We start from the raw sequence: 17,050 nt of genomic DNA, 5'->3' as shown, positions 1-17,050 counted from the left end.
ACTAAAAATTTTAAAGAAGTGTATGCTTAATATTTTTTAAAAAAATAATCTATAATGATTTACATGATAAAAGAATTGTTAACGCATTTAAGGAGAGGGTTAGGTTGGGTAGTAAGGTGAAAAGAGTTTTCTAAAAAAAAGTCAATTTATCAATATTCGACAAAACATATTATATTATACCCATATATCAAAACTTATAATATAAAAAAATAAATTATAACCAATTTATTTTCTTCCATTTTTAGAAAAAAAATCTTTCTCCTATCTTGTGCCCCTAAAATTGTTGATTGCATTTAGATTAGCATTTTTCATAAATTTTAACGTATATTTTTAAAAAAATTCTCCATAATATGTGTTTTTAGAGTTTTCAAAACTATTAAAAATCACCATCATTTCCCTCTTCTGTTATATGCCAGCTAGTTATCAGATGCCTCCTACGACTTTCATATTTTTTATCATGGTACCACCCTCTCTATTATTATTATTTTTTTGTCATTTCTGTTATATCCCTATAATCCCCTTTCTTCTTCTCTACCTTCTCCGCCCATCCTTGTAACTCATGTTTTTTCTTCAACCTTTCCTGCTACTTTTCAACACCTCACCATTTTCTTCCCTCCTTACTTCCCCTATACCTAACCTCTAAATTCATATCCCTGCGACCCAACATATTTAACTTTATCTATCATAATGAAAATATAAAATTGAAAATTAATTACAATGGTTGCAATTATTAGTATCTAAAAGTGGAAATGAAAAACTGATAATATCTATAATATCCTCAAGTACTACAATCAATATATATATATATATATATATTTAACATAGCAAATACATATTTGTGAGAACCCATAATTGCCCTAATAATTTTTCTAGGATTTTTCCCCTTTAATTGCATGTTTTCTGCATTTTCTGGCCTAGGAATATTTTCTTGGTGGATTTTATGATTAATTATAGTTTTTAGATGATTTTTCTAGCATTGGGTAGTTTTTGAAAAATTACGGATCGATTATGGACGTGGGCCCCACTAGTGCATAAAGTTCGGAAAAATTCGGCCAATAAGATTAAGTTTCGGATACTGTGTAAAATTTATCGGGTGTTAAGAGATAAGTAGAGGAGTGTGAGGTGATTGATGTGAGAGGTGACCAAATGATAGAAATGCATTTACTAGTGTGCCAAGTGTCATTTTTCCATTGGGTGGACTTTCTGACTTACTATTCATGTTTTTGACCTTTTGACTAAGTGGTTAAATATCTAAAAATTACCTCAAAAATTCATTATTTTCACTCCTTGGTGGCCGACTTCCTCAAGCTCAAGAAGGAAGAGAATTGCTTCAAATTTCAAGCTTCCATTTAGCTCAATCTTCCAAACCAATTGCATCAACTAGTTTCTACTTCATAAAAGCTTTCCATTAGGTGCTAGTGAGTTGCTTAGTGAAGTTTTTTGGAGGAGCTAATGTGGTCTACCACTTCCTCTCTCTTGTTTACTTGGTAAGTAGTGATTGACTATCCTCTTACACCTAATGATGTTGAATTTATGCCTAATGGTGGCTATTGTGTTAGAAATTGTGGTTTATTTCTTGGTTTGAAGTGATTTGGTTAAGTTTTTATTTTTTTGAGGAATTTTCTGGTTTTATGTGATCTTGATGGTGTGGTTGTTTTTGATGGTTGGTAATAAGGGGCTATGGCTCTAGTAGGTGCATATGATAGGAAATTGCAATCAATTTTGGGTTTGGATTGAAATGAGAAAAGTTAGGGTTGATAACCCCCAATTCTGTCCGGTTTTGGATCATAGGGTTAGAGGCCGAATTGGACTTTGCTCAAAACATGAAAGTTGTAGGTATTGATGAGTTTGAAGTGCCTGCAAAATTTCAGGGAATTTGGAGTAGTGTAGAGTGAGTTATGCCGTTTTTACTGTTGCTGTTCTGGGTGATCAGAATGTGCGAACTGTGATTGTAATCGTCTATTTTGACTGGAATTGGTTTGGATTTTGTTATTGGTGTCTTCTGATGAAATGTAGCTTGATGTCTTAGCTATCATATGCCTTTGGAATCAATGCATTTGGACCTGTATAGACTGAATTGGACTGATTACAGTTTTGTGTGATTTGGGAACCTGCAATTACGGTTCTGGGTTGGTTTTCTGCATTTTTGACCTAGTTGTGCTAGGATTTGGACTGAGTGGCCTTCTACATTGTTGTAGCCCTGTCTCTTAGCTTCGCGATGGTGGGTCTTACACCCTTATCCGATGAGCGTAGCGCATTTTGTGCCATTACCGCATTTGGAAGCCAAAACCTGTTTTTGTTGTTGGGACAAATGAGTTCCATTTCTTGATTTTCTGGTTTGCTTATATACTTATATATGCATATGAAACCCTATTGGGGTTGTGTTGGGCTTGGCTTTATGACTCGTTATCGAGTCTTATGGTATTTGTTTACATGTTCTAGGACGTGACGTTAGTGCACGACGTACTAGGGACGACGGTGCATGAAACCTCACTTGCTTAATTGGTGAGTATACTACTCACTTGGATTTATAATGTGGCTTTGCTATATGTGATTGTGATGCCTTGAAGGCTTGTTTGGCTATTGGAAATGATTAGGGTGAGGGTGTACTTGACCGCCCTCATTCCTTTTATTCTTGTGACCGATTGTTTACCGTTTCACTGTATTACTGTACTGCTATATGAATTCTTGGATTTCATTCATGGAAATTGTTTGGGTGTTGGTTGGACGAGTATCCAACGGCCCTACTGTACTGAGCTCGACCCCGTTGGCATTCAATTGAATCGAGCCAGCGAGGGCTTGGTCGTGAACATTGACTAGCCACGGGGACTGAAATGGGAATCTTGTGATAATGAGACGCTTGGTTCCGGTGTACTCGAGTATCACCTAAAGTTACTGCTTGGAGTGCGGGCCCGGTTGGGGTATGATGGGTGGAAGGAATGGAAGTGAAGTGAAATCTACGGTTTGATACTTTTAATATTGACGGAGGGTCAATGAGGTTGGATCAAGAATGTAAGCGTGGAAATGGGCTCTTGAGAGCCGTCCGTATCCTTTTACCGACTTGTTTTGCTTCTTATCTGAATATTTGCAATGAACGTTTATGCTTAAGTGATCTTGGTTGATTGTGTGATAGTTGCTCACTGAGTTTTAGCTCACACCATTCCATTTGTTTTCCTTACAGGAAACTAATCACTTTTGGAAGCTTACACTTGTTGGTTGCCAAATTGAGCCATGTATATGTCTATTTTGATAGCTCTTTGCATGAAACCCTAATGTGTATTGGATTCATCTTTTGAATGGCAAACCGAATATGTGTATCCCTTATGTATAGCTTTTGACATGCCGTTTTGGTTGTAAATGTTGAATTGCTATGTATTAATGTTTGGTGGGATTTCGGATTCTAACACTCCAGGCATTATTCATCGTTTTCATTTTTCTTATTATTTTTGTTATTTTGGTTCTTGTGGCGTGGCCGAGCGCGCTTTTACTTTCCCGAAACCTTCTAGATCGCGTGTAACTGCCCGTAGTCCTGGCGAGAGTTGGGCAGGCAGTCCGCTAACCCCTTTGGTTCGCCTTAGGGGAAGGTGGGGCTGTCACAATATTTACATATGAAGACAGCAATAAGAATACAGAAAATAATTAATGATACCAAAAGTTATCCTTAGTGTTTGGATTTTGCACTGTTATTCAATTCTAATGTCAAATTTGGGCTAGATATATACAAATTAAGTAGTATTTTAGGGTTGAATGTTCTATATCTTTCTCTTAAACTATAATATTACTTTTTAAACAATTTTTGGTAGAATTGGTATTGTTATTATCATTATTTTTTTATCAAAAATGAATATTTCAAAAAAAAATTTCCACGTTAAAAGGCTAGTAGTACTTTATTTTTTATTTAGTGATTTCATAATTTGAATTTCATGAATGGTACCATTCTTGATTTTTTTAAATCCATGACATTATTTTCTTTTTGTTTTCTATTTAATTTTGCCCTTTTATTTATGATTACTAAGCTTAAAGATAAAATATTATCAGTTACTTTTTTACTTTTACTAAGTTTGGCAATATTTTCTTTTTATTTACCCTCCTACTAATAAACTTCAAACCAAATTCCTATATAAGCGGAGCTACTACTTTTAAAATTATAAAGGTATGGGGGCCACTTCTTACTTAAGAAAATGTTATTTGCACTCAATTTTTTATTATTTGTAATTCCACCATTTGTTTTATCATATAGTCTAATTAATGAAAATTATATGATCAAAATGATTATTGAAGTATGAATAACAAAAATGGAGTGTAAATAATCTTACTTATTTAAATTAATAAGAAAGCATGAAAGGATGTTATATTTGTTATCTCTTCTTATGGTCTTATAGAAGTTTTAATTGTTGTAAAATCATAAATAACGCAAGACAATCGGTAACGTGATGGGTTGAAGTTCAAATAGGATAACATGCACATTAACCAACAATTTGAAATGAAATGATTTTAAAAAGTAATCAACAATTTCAAATGTGAATAGTAGATGTGGAAGTTGAGAGGAATATATTTTATAAATTAAATTAAATGTGAAATGTTAGAAAAATGGAATTGGTAGTGGGAATTGGTTATGGCATCAGAAGAGTAGAAACGGCAATATATGACATTGGCAAATTCGCAAATTCTTGATTGGAAGGGTTTTAATTGTAGTGGGAAGGTGTGTGTGGAGTGAAATTTAATTTGAGGGCTAATAAGAATAACAACATGGAGTGGAAAGAGAACTTGCGCAATCTTATGATGGAATTGGAAGAGTTTTAATGTAAGTGAAATTCTTGATTGGAAGAGTTTTAATTATAGTAGGAAGGTGTGTGAGGAGTGTTAATTGGAGTAAGGTGTGTAAGGAGTGTTAGTTGGAGTTAACTTCTTGTTTGAGAGAAATGTGGGGGTGTTAGTTGGAGTTAATTTCTTATTTGAGGGAAACGTAGGGGTGTAATGTGCCCATGATGTTTTTTACAAAATAAATTAAATGTAGGATGCTTGAAAAATAGAGTTGAGAGTGCGAAAGTTTGTGAAGATTTGTTGCTAAAAATTCCTTCTCAAATTTATATAGATATAAATGATTTAAAAAGAGTAGATTGATCAGTTTCAGCCCTCAATTTAGCAGATTTGATCGCATTGCTAATGAGAATGCTTTTATGCTGAGGTGTCTTCTTTTGGTCAATGTTTATGCTCAAGTCTACACATACATGATGGAAAATATGTTAATTAGTAATTAAATCTATTTGGAATGTTCACATAACATTAAGGTACAAATTGTTCGAAATTAATATTTCGAGTGTACATTGTCAACGATCCAAAATTTAAGGACTCAGAAGTATATTAACCCTAAAACATGTACAAAAAAAAAAAAGTCACTGAAAACTTTTCATATGGAACCGCACCACCAATAGGAGTACATCAGCATAGGACTATGGGACATAAAAGTAAAGATGATTTTTTTTTCAGATACGATAAATTATATTCTATACCTATTATTACTCTACGCTAAGGGAAAGGAGTAGATCCAAGAGAATCAATGGGGAACCCGAAAAGGAACTGAACCGTCACTGGACCAAACAAGTGTCTTTACTCCTGCTGTAAAATTTTCAAAAAATTTTGAATAAGAATGCAGGTCGAATTCCTTGACCTGCACCCAATAAGAGTTTTAAATCTCTCCCTAGTGAAAGTAAATATGATGAGAAATTTAAAATGCAAAGTTCTAAAATAAGTCCAGGAAGGAGACAGAGACAATTTCCTTCAGAAACTGTTTGGATTGAGGAACGGGAGGGAAATAAAATGAGAGCCCTAAATGGGATTTGGTTTTTCTTGACTATGGATCTTTTGTTACACCTACAAGTGTTACAGCTTATCCTAGTATGGTGATACATGTTCTTCTTTAATTATGATATAGAACTTAAGTCTAACTCTAGTCAGCCAAAAAAACTGTGGTTCCATTCTTCTCTCTATCAAGGAAGATTCTTCTTCCTTTTTTCCCCCAAATCACCTAATTCAACCTCATAGAAATTCAAGTATGAATAATCTAAAAAAAAAACAAATTTAGATTATAAAATTTATCTTGTCAATGTTTGAATTGAATAAAAGTATTTTAGAGGAAAACAAAATAAAAAACTGGGAGAAAGATTAGCCAACTTGAAAGAGAACAAGGAGAAGGCCTGCCTACAGGGAGAGAGGAGAGAAGAACCCCAACTTGCTTATTTTTTGTGCTCTCCGTTGGAGATAGATCATCAATTGTTGCTTGTTGCTTTGATTAATATATATAAGAGTTCAAACTTAATTAGAAGGCTTTTATAGTTTAAAGATGACACATGTCACTACATTAGGATATCTAATTGCTGTATTACATTTTAGGGTGTAATAAAATACTTCTTGTTGTTTTTTCTTGTGGCTATGATTCGTCTATTACACTTTATTTTGATGAAAAGTGTCTTATTTAATAATAACATCTCTAGTTAAGTTAATTCTTAGATTTTTTTTTTTGGTAAGTTGGAGGTTTTAAATATAAGTCTCCTACTTACATTTTCTCCTTCTTATCACCCAACCCAACCGGTCTTATTGGGTTAGTCTAAATAATCATTGTTTAACAAAACATCTCTTTTTAATATGACAATTATCCTTCCTCCTTTGCCATATTGCAAATCCTTCTTAAGCAAAATCCCTCATTTTGCAAAACACATTAAATCTCAAGAAAAATCCACCGCTGCCAATTACTTTAGTTATCCTGCTACATCACCAGGAGCACGAAAGTTATTCCGTCAGGTACAACGCTATTTCTAACAAGTTGCTTACACAATAACTAAAGCCTAGTGACCTCTAAGTAGCTCCCAAATCTTGTATATTACTTTGAAGTGTTGATAGGGATGAATTGCAGAAAATTGGTATATCAAAATTCACAAGAATGGTACCAAGATATATTGTTGAAAAATTGTCTCCTCCAAAAATTGGTGAAAATGGAGGGAGAATCGAATTTAATGTTTGGATAGAGTATTATTTGAAATATTATTTGGAATAATTACTGTAGCACTTTTTTTGTAATGTAATGTATGTGAGATAAAAATGTGGTTGAAAATATAAAAAAGCGGATTGGGAAATGTGTTTATGATACAAACAAAATATTATTTGATTTTTTTAAAAAGATCATTCTCTTTTTTTTTTTTCTTTTGCAGTTAATTAACACTCAATATTTTTCTCTTTTTTCTATGCTTGGTTGAGTCAAAATAAAAACGTCCAATGTTTTCATTCTTCTCCGTTCATATTTAACCTAAGCAAGACGGATAAATTAAAAAATATAAAAGCCCGCTTTACTCTACTTTCCCTAAAGCAAATAAGATTTGATGAAAGCTGCTTTTTTTTTTGCTGATGAAAGCTGCTTTCTACTTGACCCATTTTTTCCCTTACTTTTCCACCGGTCCTTTCTATTCCCTTCCTTTACTTCGATCCCAACGATTCCTACGTAAGCCGGAACCGTTACGTTAAAAATTCCGGTGCGGTGGTGCACCCCCGTTATCCTGGGAAGGTGTGTCGTGATCTAGGCTTGCTCTCGGGCTTGGTTAAACATGCCCGTTGTGTATTTGGGCTATTAAAAGTGGGCAGGTCTGGTTTACCTTGGGCTCTGCTACGTAGGCTTTTATTGTTTTAACGTCCAAAAACAAATAAAATTGGCGACGTCCAACATATTGGGTCATAATTTTCTTATGGATTAATCAAATTACAGATCAAACTCTAGATTTTGGCCCTATGACACTCATCCCCTGTTCCTCCACAAGAATTTTTTGGAATTCTATGCTTCAATGTTTTAATTTTGCTATGCTTTTGTCAAGTTTCAAGTGGAAGTAGATGTTTTGTTTGTGATGTTTCAACTTAAGGTTTTATAAGAATTGATATAGGTTGGTGACACAGTGACAACAAATGATCAGTCTAAATTTAACTTTTGTGTTTGATTTCACTAATTTGCTGAACATAAGATATTGAAAATTGATAGCCATGAAAATGTAATTGATAAGAAAAAGGAGAACAACAGAGTTTGGGGGATATTAGATTCTTTTTTTCTTTTTAAAAAACACAGACACATCTACTGTCAATAGATATGATTTAATGGCGAATTACGAGCAGGAACCGTCACCTTCAGGCACCATTCCTGAAGGTTGATGATAAGGATTGGTTAAAAACAAACTGAAAAAATTTATATATTACATGTGATGTTTTTTCCATAGACAGAAATAAATACACGCATTTAATTAGATTAGAACGCTCAGAAAGTCATCGCCAAATTGAGTCAGAGAGACTAATACAAGGGTGACTCACAAACCAACACTATCCAGTCAATTGGTTATATTACATGTTGTATTTCATTTTAAACGCTGTGTGTAGGGTCACAAATATTTGCTCTAAATTTAATATATATTGTGTTCAAAATGATTTACATGACCCCAAAAAAAATGTGCATCTTCATTCAATTGAACAAAATAATTTTGAAACCGTTTCATTAGCCACTGTTCCTGCCTCGTACGCTTAATGGCAATGGTTGTAGCTAGCATAGACTTACTGTTAGAATGACTGAAATACAGAAATAGGGACCTTTTTTGTAATTTGGCTGAACCTTGAGGATTAATCAGTGATTTAATTAAACCTTAGGAGAAGTAAAATGTAATTACTGGTTTACTGCATCTGTCTACGGTACGAGTACGACTCGGTAAAAAGCGTCCTATAAATATCCGCGTGAGGCGAGTTAAATTCCTCCCTTTTAGATAGGCCTCTCTTTAATTTTCTTGTCTTTTTTCTTTTTCTTTTTTTCCTTTCTTTTTTTCTTTTTTCTTTCTTTAATTTTTTTTCCTGTTTCTTCTTCTTCTTCTTCTTCGAGGCCCTTTCCTAGCTCTTCTTCTCACTCTCGAAACCCTACCCTCCATCAAAGTCTCTTCATCAATCAAGTCGATCAAATCGATCGTAACCCTAAAATGCAGCATCAGAGGCTGAAGCAACAGCAACATCAGGCGCTGATGCAACACGCGCTTCTTCAGCAGCAGTCTCTCTATCACCCTGGTCTTTTAGCTGCTCCTCAGGTTCGAAACTGTTCAATTTTTCTATTCTTTTTTTTAAACCTTGTGTAATATAACAGTTCTATCTCTTGATAGATATGTTTTCTTGTCCTTTGAGTTCCTCCCCCGCTTTTTCCTGAGAGCTGTTTTTTATGCCTGAGGATGATGAAATGGCTTCATTTTTGAAGAATCCCATTCTTTACTATTGTTGGAATTGACCACAAAACCCTCTTTTTGTCTCCCTTTTGTACTTTTTCTGTTATATTCTCCTGGATAAATTGAATTGAATGGTTTGAAATGGTAAATTTGATAATTTGACCGCTGTAAAAATAAGGTTATGTGTTGTCCTTTTTTTTTTTTTTTTCATTTTCCTGTTTGACTTCACTTGTTAATCAAGAGGCAATTGGAACTCTTTTCGTTGTTTTATAGTCCTTTGGGAGTGCCTGCAAGCTCTGTGTTTATATTTTTGTTTTGCCTTGTATGTTTATCTGTTCAGGTTTTACTACTGTGGGTGTTATTTTTCCATTGCATGATGCTGTCCATTGGCTGTAGACCAGAAAGATGATTGCTTTTTCTTTTAAACATAACTTTTTTCGTTCAAGTTCACGGATATGGCTTTTTTATTTTTCTGTTACCTGGCTTTTTAGGAAATTTGAGAGGATTTAGAGAGTTTTATAGGTCACTTAAAGCACCAGTCTTTACTGTGAAAACGGTGGTTGTCAGTGAGGATTGCAGCTCTGAATTTTGATTATTCTTCTAGCTAACAGGGATGTAACTTTCTAGTGTTCCATTGCTTCTGCGTACTATTTAGTTTCTTTCTTCCTTTATTTTCCGATCTATGGTCAAAGTGTACAACAATTCTCATTCTTTCAAGATAAAATCTCATCTAAGAAAATGCAGCAGTTGGTTCAATTGATGGATTGCCATTTTGAGGCATTTAATCCAAGAAGGTAGCGGAGGCACTGGAAAGGTAGAAGTGTTATATAGACAAGCAGGGCTTTTAGGAAAGAATTTATCTCTCATGGTGCAACATTTTTTTACCCCCACTGATTGTGTTCACTAACCGGATCTGTATTATGAAAATTTTAACATTTTGATCATTCCCCTTTATATGTCAATCTTCTTTACACGTCTTCTTTCTTCTATTTGTATTTGGTATATGGGTTTCTTCTTGCCCTGTATTGCAGAAGTTTTGGTAGTGACATGTTCGTGCTGTACTTGGTCAAATCATTGTGTTCATTTCACTCGCCTGTACTTTGGTGGTTTCAGTTGTAGAGATACAAAGCACTATGATTTTTCTTTATTTTTATTCTTTTTTTTTTTTTAATCTTTGCAGATTGAGCCAATTCCAAGTGGAAATTTGCCTCCTGGTTTTGATCCAAGTACATGCCGCAGCGTGTGAGTGCTGTTTGGAGCCTTTTTCTTAGTAGATGTATATATTGTCACATAGTGGGTTTGCTCCGTAGAAGTGAAAGCAATTTTGCAACTAAGAATTCTTATTTCCCATTCAATGTGGTATTCTATTGTCTTTGTCCCTTTGTTTGCCCTTCATTGAATGTCATATTGAGTTATAGATATTCATCCAATGCTTATTTATGTGATAAACTTAAGCATCTTTCTTGTGCCATTTGTGTGTACTTCTGTTCATAACATGCTTCAGTAATCAAAGGAGATTCTTATAGATTCATTTATTTTTTTTGTTTTCTTTTTCTTTTTAAACCTCTAGGTTTTTTATTTTTGAGAAATTGCAGGTATGTAGGAAACATCCATACCCAAGTGACTGAACCACTCATTCAGGAAGTTTTCTCGAGTACAGGTCCTGTTGAAGGTTGTAAACTTATTAGGAAAGAAAAGGTAGTCTACTTTTATTTTTTCTATACCCCATTCTGATTTTATGTTATCATACAATTGCCTGGTATATGTTTTGCCTTTGTTCACTGACAGTCAAGTCCTTCCACGCACTCCCTTTTGCTCCTTGCAGTCATCCTATGGATTTATTCATTATTATGATCGTAGATCTGCTGCACTTGCTATATTGTCTCTTAATGGGAGGCATCTGTAAGTAAACAGTATGTATAGCACTCACTATAGTACTTGCTTGATTTTTCTGCTTTACTTATGTTATGGCTATGCAGGTTTGGGCAGCCAATTAAAGTTAATTGGGCATACGCCAGTGGTCAAAGGGAGGATACATCAGGTATGGTAATCTTTTATGTTTGATGTTCTTGTGATTCTGAAGTTATAAGAAGATGACATCATAACATATTCTTTGGTTAACTGCATGTTTTTTCTGTTGTTCAGGTCACTTCAACATTTTTGTTGGTGATCTTAGCCCTGAGGTTACTGATGCCATGCTGTTTGCTTGTTTTTCAGTTTACCCTAGTTGCTCGTAAGCATCCCCCCCTCTCTTTCTATCTCTCTCTCCATGTTGTTGGCTGCACTGATTATAATGCTTAAACTTGTGCCTGATTGGACCATAAAGTTGATTATTTGAGCTGTTTTGTTTATATTACAGTGATGCAAGGGTTATGTGGGATCAGAAGACAGGCCGTTCAAGGGGTTATGGATTTGTATCTTTTAGGAATCAGCAGGTATGCCACTTTCTGCAACTATCATTTGGATATTTGATGCGCTTCACTGGTTTTATTCAATACTCAGGACTTCATTTTCTTTTCAGGATGCGCAGAGTGCAATAAATGACTTAACAGGTAAGAAAAATTGATGAAATGGGTTCGCTTCCCCCCCCCCCCCAGCGGGGCGAGTGGCATGTTTTATCACTCACAAATCATTAAGAAATTGTCCATATTTGAGATGGGGTTGCTTTTCTGGCTGTGATTATTTGCTCATGTTCATATAGTTGGTTACTTTTGTATCCCTCTAGCTGCTGTTCGAATGGTTGCATCTTAGAGTTGTTGGTTCCTATTGTTTCAGGAAAATGGCTTGGCAGTAGACAGATACGTTGTAATTGGGCTACTAAAGGTGCTGGTGCTAATGATGATAAGCAGAGTTCTGATGCTAAGAGTGTTGTGGAACTGACAACTGGTTCATCAGGTGAACAATCATATTCAGAAATAAGAAAGATATATTGTGTATAGTCTTTCCCTTTCTAATGTTGTCTTTTCGTAATTTTAAAAGAGTGAAACAAGGAGAACTGGCGATTTCAGAGTTTACTCTGTTCATTAACAAGAGTGCTATATTTCTCACCAAGGATTTTTTTGTTTTGTTTTGTTTTGTTTTGCAGAGGATGGGAAGGAGGCAGCAAATAATGATGCTCCAGAGAATAATCCACAATTTACCACTGTGTATGTGGGCAATCTTGCTCCAGAGGCAAGAATCCATCCCTTCTGCTTGTTCCCTTCCCCAAAGGATTGTTACAAGTTTACAATCAATGAACAGAATTTTTAAGTTTATAAATGAGAATGTTGCCTGTTTCATTTACTTGTGTATATATATATATATACATACACACACACACACACACGTGTGTGTATCAGACTTTTTCTTCTTTCTTTCTTTTTTTTTTTTACTACATCGAAATAGTTGATTGTGGAACTTGCGAGTTTCTGGCAGGCACTTCAAGAATGTGCTTTTACTTTTTGCAGGCAACCCAACTTGATCTTCACCGGCACTTCCATGCTTTGGGTGCTGGAGTGATTGAGGAAGTCAGGGTTCAGCGTGACAAAGGATTTGGCTTTGTAAGATACAGCACCCATGCCGAGGCAGCTTTGGCGATTCAAATGGGCAATACCCCGTCAATTCTTTGTGGGAAACCAATTAAGGTGTGCCTTTCAGGTTCCTCTGACACCTATTTTGACATTTTCTTGGAATCATGAACTTACTCATCTGTTCCCTTTTATTTTGCTGGGTTACGGTAAGGGAGCAGGGTTTGAGTACCTCCGAATATGCTTTCTTGTTTCCTTACCTTAATCAAATCCTTTGGTAAATTGTAGGCAAATTTGGTTGCTTAGGTAGTGAATTGCGCTGGGATTTTCACTTAAAATTTAGACTTTTTCAAATTTCCTTGTGTCTTAGTGTTCATGGGGAAACAAGCCAACTCCACCAGGAACTAGCTCAAACCCACTTCCGCCACCGGCTCTTGCACCCTTGCCAGGCCTTTCGGCTACTGACCTCTTGGCCTATGAACGGCAACTAGCTATGAGCAAGATGGGTGGTGTCCATGCCCTCATGCACTCTCAAGGGCAACATCCCCTGAAGCAAGCATCTATGGGGTTGGGTGCTGCTGGAGCTAGCCAAGCAATATACGATGGGGGGTTCCAAAATGTTGCAGCTGCACAGCAGCTTATGTACTACCAGTGATGCAAGAAGATCAGGCATTGTAAACCCACCTAATTATCCTGCTCTACTTGCTGTTGTTTGAGGCTTGGATTTTTTATTTTTGTTTTATGTTTATTGACATTGACATGGATGGGTTTGTTAACCCATCCTTTACCTGCTTGCCATGTGTATCAACATATAGAATGTATGCTTTTTCATTGGTTTTGTAGGGAATGAAAGGCTACTAATCCTATTAGTGTTGGACGGAGTTGCCTTGCTTGGTTGCTATTGTCTTCTGTATACCCTTACGATGAGACACGGTTGCTTTTGAATTCTGAGGGCTATATGTATGGCGCTAGCAGTGTTGGGGCTGTCGAGACATTATTGCTTCCAAGTGGAGAAAACTGTAAGGCTCTCCCGCTTAAAGAAGTAACGAGTTAAACTTGTAAAGGAAATATAGGCCCCCGATGCGCATGCCAAGAGAGCGTTCCAGGGAAGTATTACTCAGAAAAATGTTAATTGATCGCTTTAATTGTTAAGTCTGACTCTTTGCTTCTGGCATCAAAAGCAAGCTTAAAACCTTGTGATAGTGAGAATCTGAGCCATGGAGCATTCGCTCATTCGAGCTGTATCGTTCTGGTTGATCACAAATTGGCGTGTGCATATAATTGTCTCTTATTTGGAGATTGTCATCTCAAAGAGAGAAATATTTTGGGCTACCACGCCTTTCCCGTCTTTATACTGGATTTCTTTAATCGGGCATTGCTACGTTTTACTCCAAATGCCATGAACCCTATAGACAGACGCGGCAACAGCCAAACAGAGTTTTAGTATTAGAGAATGTGCGTGCGTTGCCAAATAGGTTATTATAAAATGGGTCAAGAAAATATTTTTAAAAACATTTCTACCCAAAAAAAAAAAAAAAAGGCACAATCCAAAGAGGCTCTCATTTTAACCAACTCCACAGCAGCCAGCCTATTGTCGAAGCAGCGTTGGAGATAGTTTCCTCCAATCGGAATAGGTCAATAAAGGAAATTTTCAACGGTTTCAATTCTCGGCCTCATTTTCCCCGGCCCCTATGGAGCTCCCTTTACGTGTCCCAATTTATCGAGTAAATCTCACAATTACTGAAGCAATAATTGCAAGATACTGCATTAAAAGATATAATACTTTTTCCATGGGATCATGATTCCGAGAAACTAAAAATAATAACCGTTTAATTTTCCTTTGGTGTCTACACACTTCACCCATTTAAAATGATATAAGAGACCAAAATAATTTTTCCATACTACTCACTCCCAGCATCTACATATAATGGGTTTGCTTCATCTCTTTTCTTGTCGATTTAATCCCCATTAAAAAGCATACACCGTTGATTCAATTCCCATTAAAAAGCCTTCCAAATTAAGTTATTTATTTGGTCTCAAAGCATACACTATTGATTCAATCCCCATTAAAAAGTTTCTTTTCTTTTTTTGTTCCTCTCAATAGCAAAGTATACAAGTAGAATTGATAAGGAGAGCAGATTTACACAGGCAACAAAAAAAGAATTCTGTTAGTTTACAATTTAGTTCAAAATATGAGGTGTCGTAATATAGGATAATGTTTTTATACACAGTTAGTATATAACTAGTTTTGTACCGTTCGTTGAACGGGAATCTTCGAAAAATAATAAACTATTTAGTCAATTTTATAAAAATTTCGATATGAAATACAAACTTAATGTATATTTCATTATAATCTTTCTTAAGTATATTACTATATGCACATCATATATAAAGTATTCTTATAATATAAATTTGAACATCTAATTCAGTAAATAATAATTCAAAAATGGAAAAAATAACATTCGACAATACCATAGCATTCAAAAACTTGAAAATAAATAAAAAGTGCAGTAAATAGTATCAAATAATATTCTACTCTTCAGAAACTCGTTTTTGTTTTTCTTCTGTTTGAACATTCTCCTCGATTTGTCCGTGCAAATCAGCATTTATTGATTTTCCATTATCACTGCATGATAGCAAAGCAGGATAACTAAGTATAAAAAAAATAAATGATTTATCGCATTCAAGATTGTGTATAACAATACGTAAATATTATAATTTAAGAAAGTAAAATAGTATATTAAATCTACCTTCTCATGCAAATCTTTTTATGAAGATTCCCTTCCTCTGTGATTTTTGTTGATGAGTGATTCATATAAAGTGTATTGAAATGTTGTTTATTAGAATCATCTGTTATACTAGTTGGGATCTGGGAAGAAGATGCTTTAGGTTGGTATTGATTGTCGATTCCACCAATTTGATAATGATTTATCAAAATTAAAGACAAAAATATTATGTGAGATATAATATGTGAAATATAAGAGAAATTTATTACTAATTCAAGATATATTACTAATCCTATGTGTTCATAAAAAAAACAGAAAATAAAAACAAAAAAAATAAAATTCAAGATATGTTACTAAACTTTTACAATTGAAGATCAACATGCCTTTTTTTAAAAAAAATATGTATTGAAAGAAGATGTACCTAATAATCAAGAGGAGTGGAAACCCAAAATCGATACTTTAATGTGCCAACCGCTTGCACTGAAAATACCTAACCATGAATTTGATACTTGAAATCAATATATTAGAGGTTATATGTAGTGTAGGCATAAGAAATAAGAATTGATAAGAATATAAAGAGATATTGATAAGAACATTAAAAGTAAGTTTATCGTGATTTAAGTTGTTTAAAGTACGTAACTTTGGGTAGGAAATAAGAATCCTATAATATTAAGAATTCTTATAAGAAATAAAAGTGCGTTCTCAAGATAGATTTTACTTATCTTGAAAGACCACTTCAACTATATCGAATCCTTTAAGTGCATGGACTCCTATGGTGTGGGTCCACACACTAAATATTCCCCACCATCTGAGCAGAGATGTATTATGAATTCTATAACCTAACAATGAGTATAACCTGCATGTTTTGATTAACAACGAACAGGTTTATAAGAATTTACAAACCCGTGCTCAAATAGGAATTTATATTTGACCATACGGGTCAAATACATATAGTTAATTGGATTCAATTAATTTTTTCTTTTCCATAAATTTCGTGCTATGCACTATGTCTTGATAACACACTTAATAATAAAATTTATTAAGAATCCTATTTCCAACATCAGATATTGACTTCTGTTATTAATGGTTCATTTTGAAATTAGTTAATTTTTTACTTTTTGTAGTGATAACAATTCTTATTTACTTCGGTTCCCTATGCAGTACACAAATTATTGGCATGAATTTGGAGATATATCTAATAGAGATATTTATGTCTCTTTTATTTATATCGCATTACTTTCCAGTTCCTTTTTTGGGTAGGAAATAAGAATCATATAATATTAAGAATTCTTACAGGAAATAAGAATTGATATATATCTAAACAAAAAAGGAGCAAGTCACGTAGGAAATTACTTGTCGTCTCGTTAAACCACGTAGGAAAGAGAAAACATGAAGGGATAAGACTGAGAATACGACTTTATTATATATATATATATGATTTTCTTAAATCGCGTCATATAACATGAATTTAAATTTGAAATTCAAATCATCCATACGTGCCATACATCCATAGCTGTTACTACTGTTAGTATAAAAAAATTGCTATATTGTTAGTGTATACAAACCCTAATTCTTAATAATATTA

General features: G+C 34.5%; 1 protein-coding gene across 2 annotated transcripts; it reads left to right on the top strand.

Annotated features, from left to right (window-relative positions):
- Window positions 1–8,799: 8,799 nt before the first annotated feature.
- Window positions 8,800–13,616, top strand: LOC140004148 (oligouridylate-binding protein 1B-like). Of its 2 annotated transcripts, none has more exons than XM_072046920.1 (12): window positions 8,800–9,101; window positions 10,414–10,475; window positions 10,829–10,931; window positions 11,059–11,135; window positions 11,213–11,274; window positions 11,379–11,466; window positions 11,593–11,668; window positions 11,755–11,785; window positions 12,009–12,128; window positions 12,319–12,404; window positions 12,680–12,856; window positions 13,110–13,616. In XM_072046920.1, exons 1-12 carry the CDS (start codon window positions 8,997–8,999, stop codon window positions 13,392–13,394), a joined length of 1,272 nt encoding a protein of 423 aa, XP_071903021.1. In that variant the 5' UTR covers window positions 8,800–8,996; the 3' UTR covers window positions 13,395–13,616. The 2 variants fall into 2 exon arrangements, with proteins under 2 accessions (XP_071903021.1, XP_071903022.1); XM_072046921.1 differs by having other exon boundaries at window positions 12,961–13,171.
- Window positions 13,617–17,050: the final 3,434 nt, after the last annotated feature.

This window comes from Coffea arabica, chromosome 4e (genome assembly GCF_036785885.1).
Source record: "Coffea arabica cultivar ET-39 chromosome 4e, Coffea Arabica ET-39 HiFi, whole genome shotgun sequence".
Taxonomy (NCBI): Eukaryota; Viridiplantae; Streptophyta; class Magnoliopsida; order Gentianales; family Rubiaceae; genus Coffea; species Coffea arabica.
Note: the sequence above shows the minus strand (reverse complement) of the source record. Positions and strands in the feature narration are given on the sequence as shown.

Bases quoted from the DNA above. Each gene is read 5' to 3' on its own strand.
- LOC140004148 (XM_072046920.1), top strand. From the start codon at position 8,997: ATGCAGCATCAGAGGCTGAAGCAACAGCAACATCAGGCGCTGATGCAA. The intron at 11,669-11,754 runs GTATGCCACTTT...TTTTCTTTTCAG, and splicing joins TATCTTTTAGGAATCAGCAG to GATGCGCAGAGTGCAATAAA. The intron at 11,786-12,008 runs GTAAGAAAAATT...CTATTGTTTCAG, and splicing joins TGCAATAAATGACTTAACAG to GAAAATGGCTTGGCAGTAGA.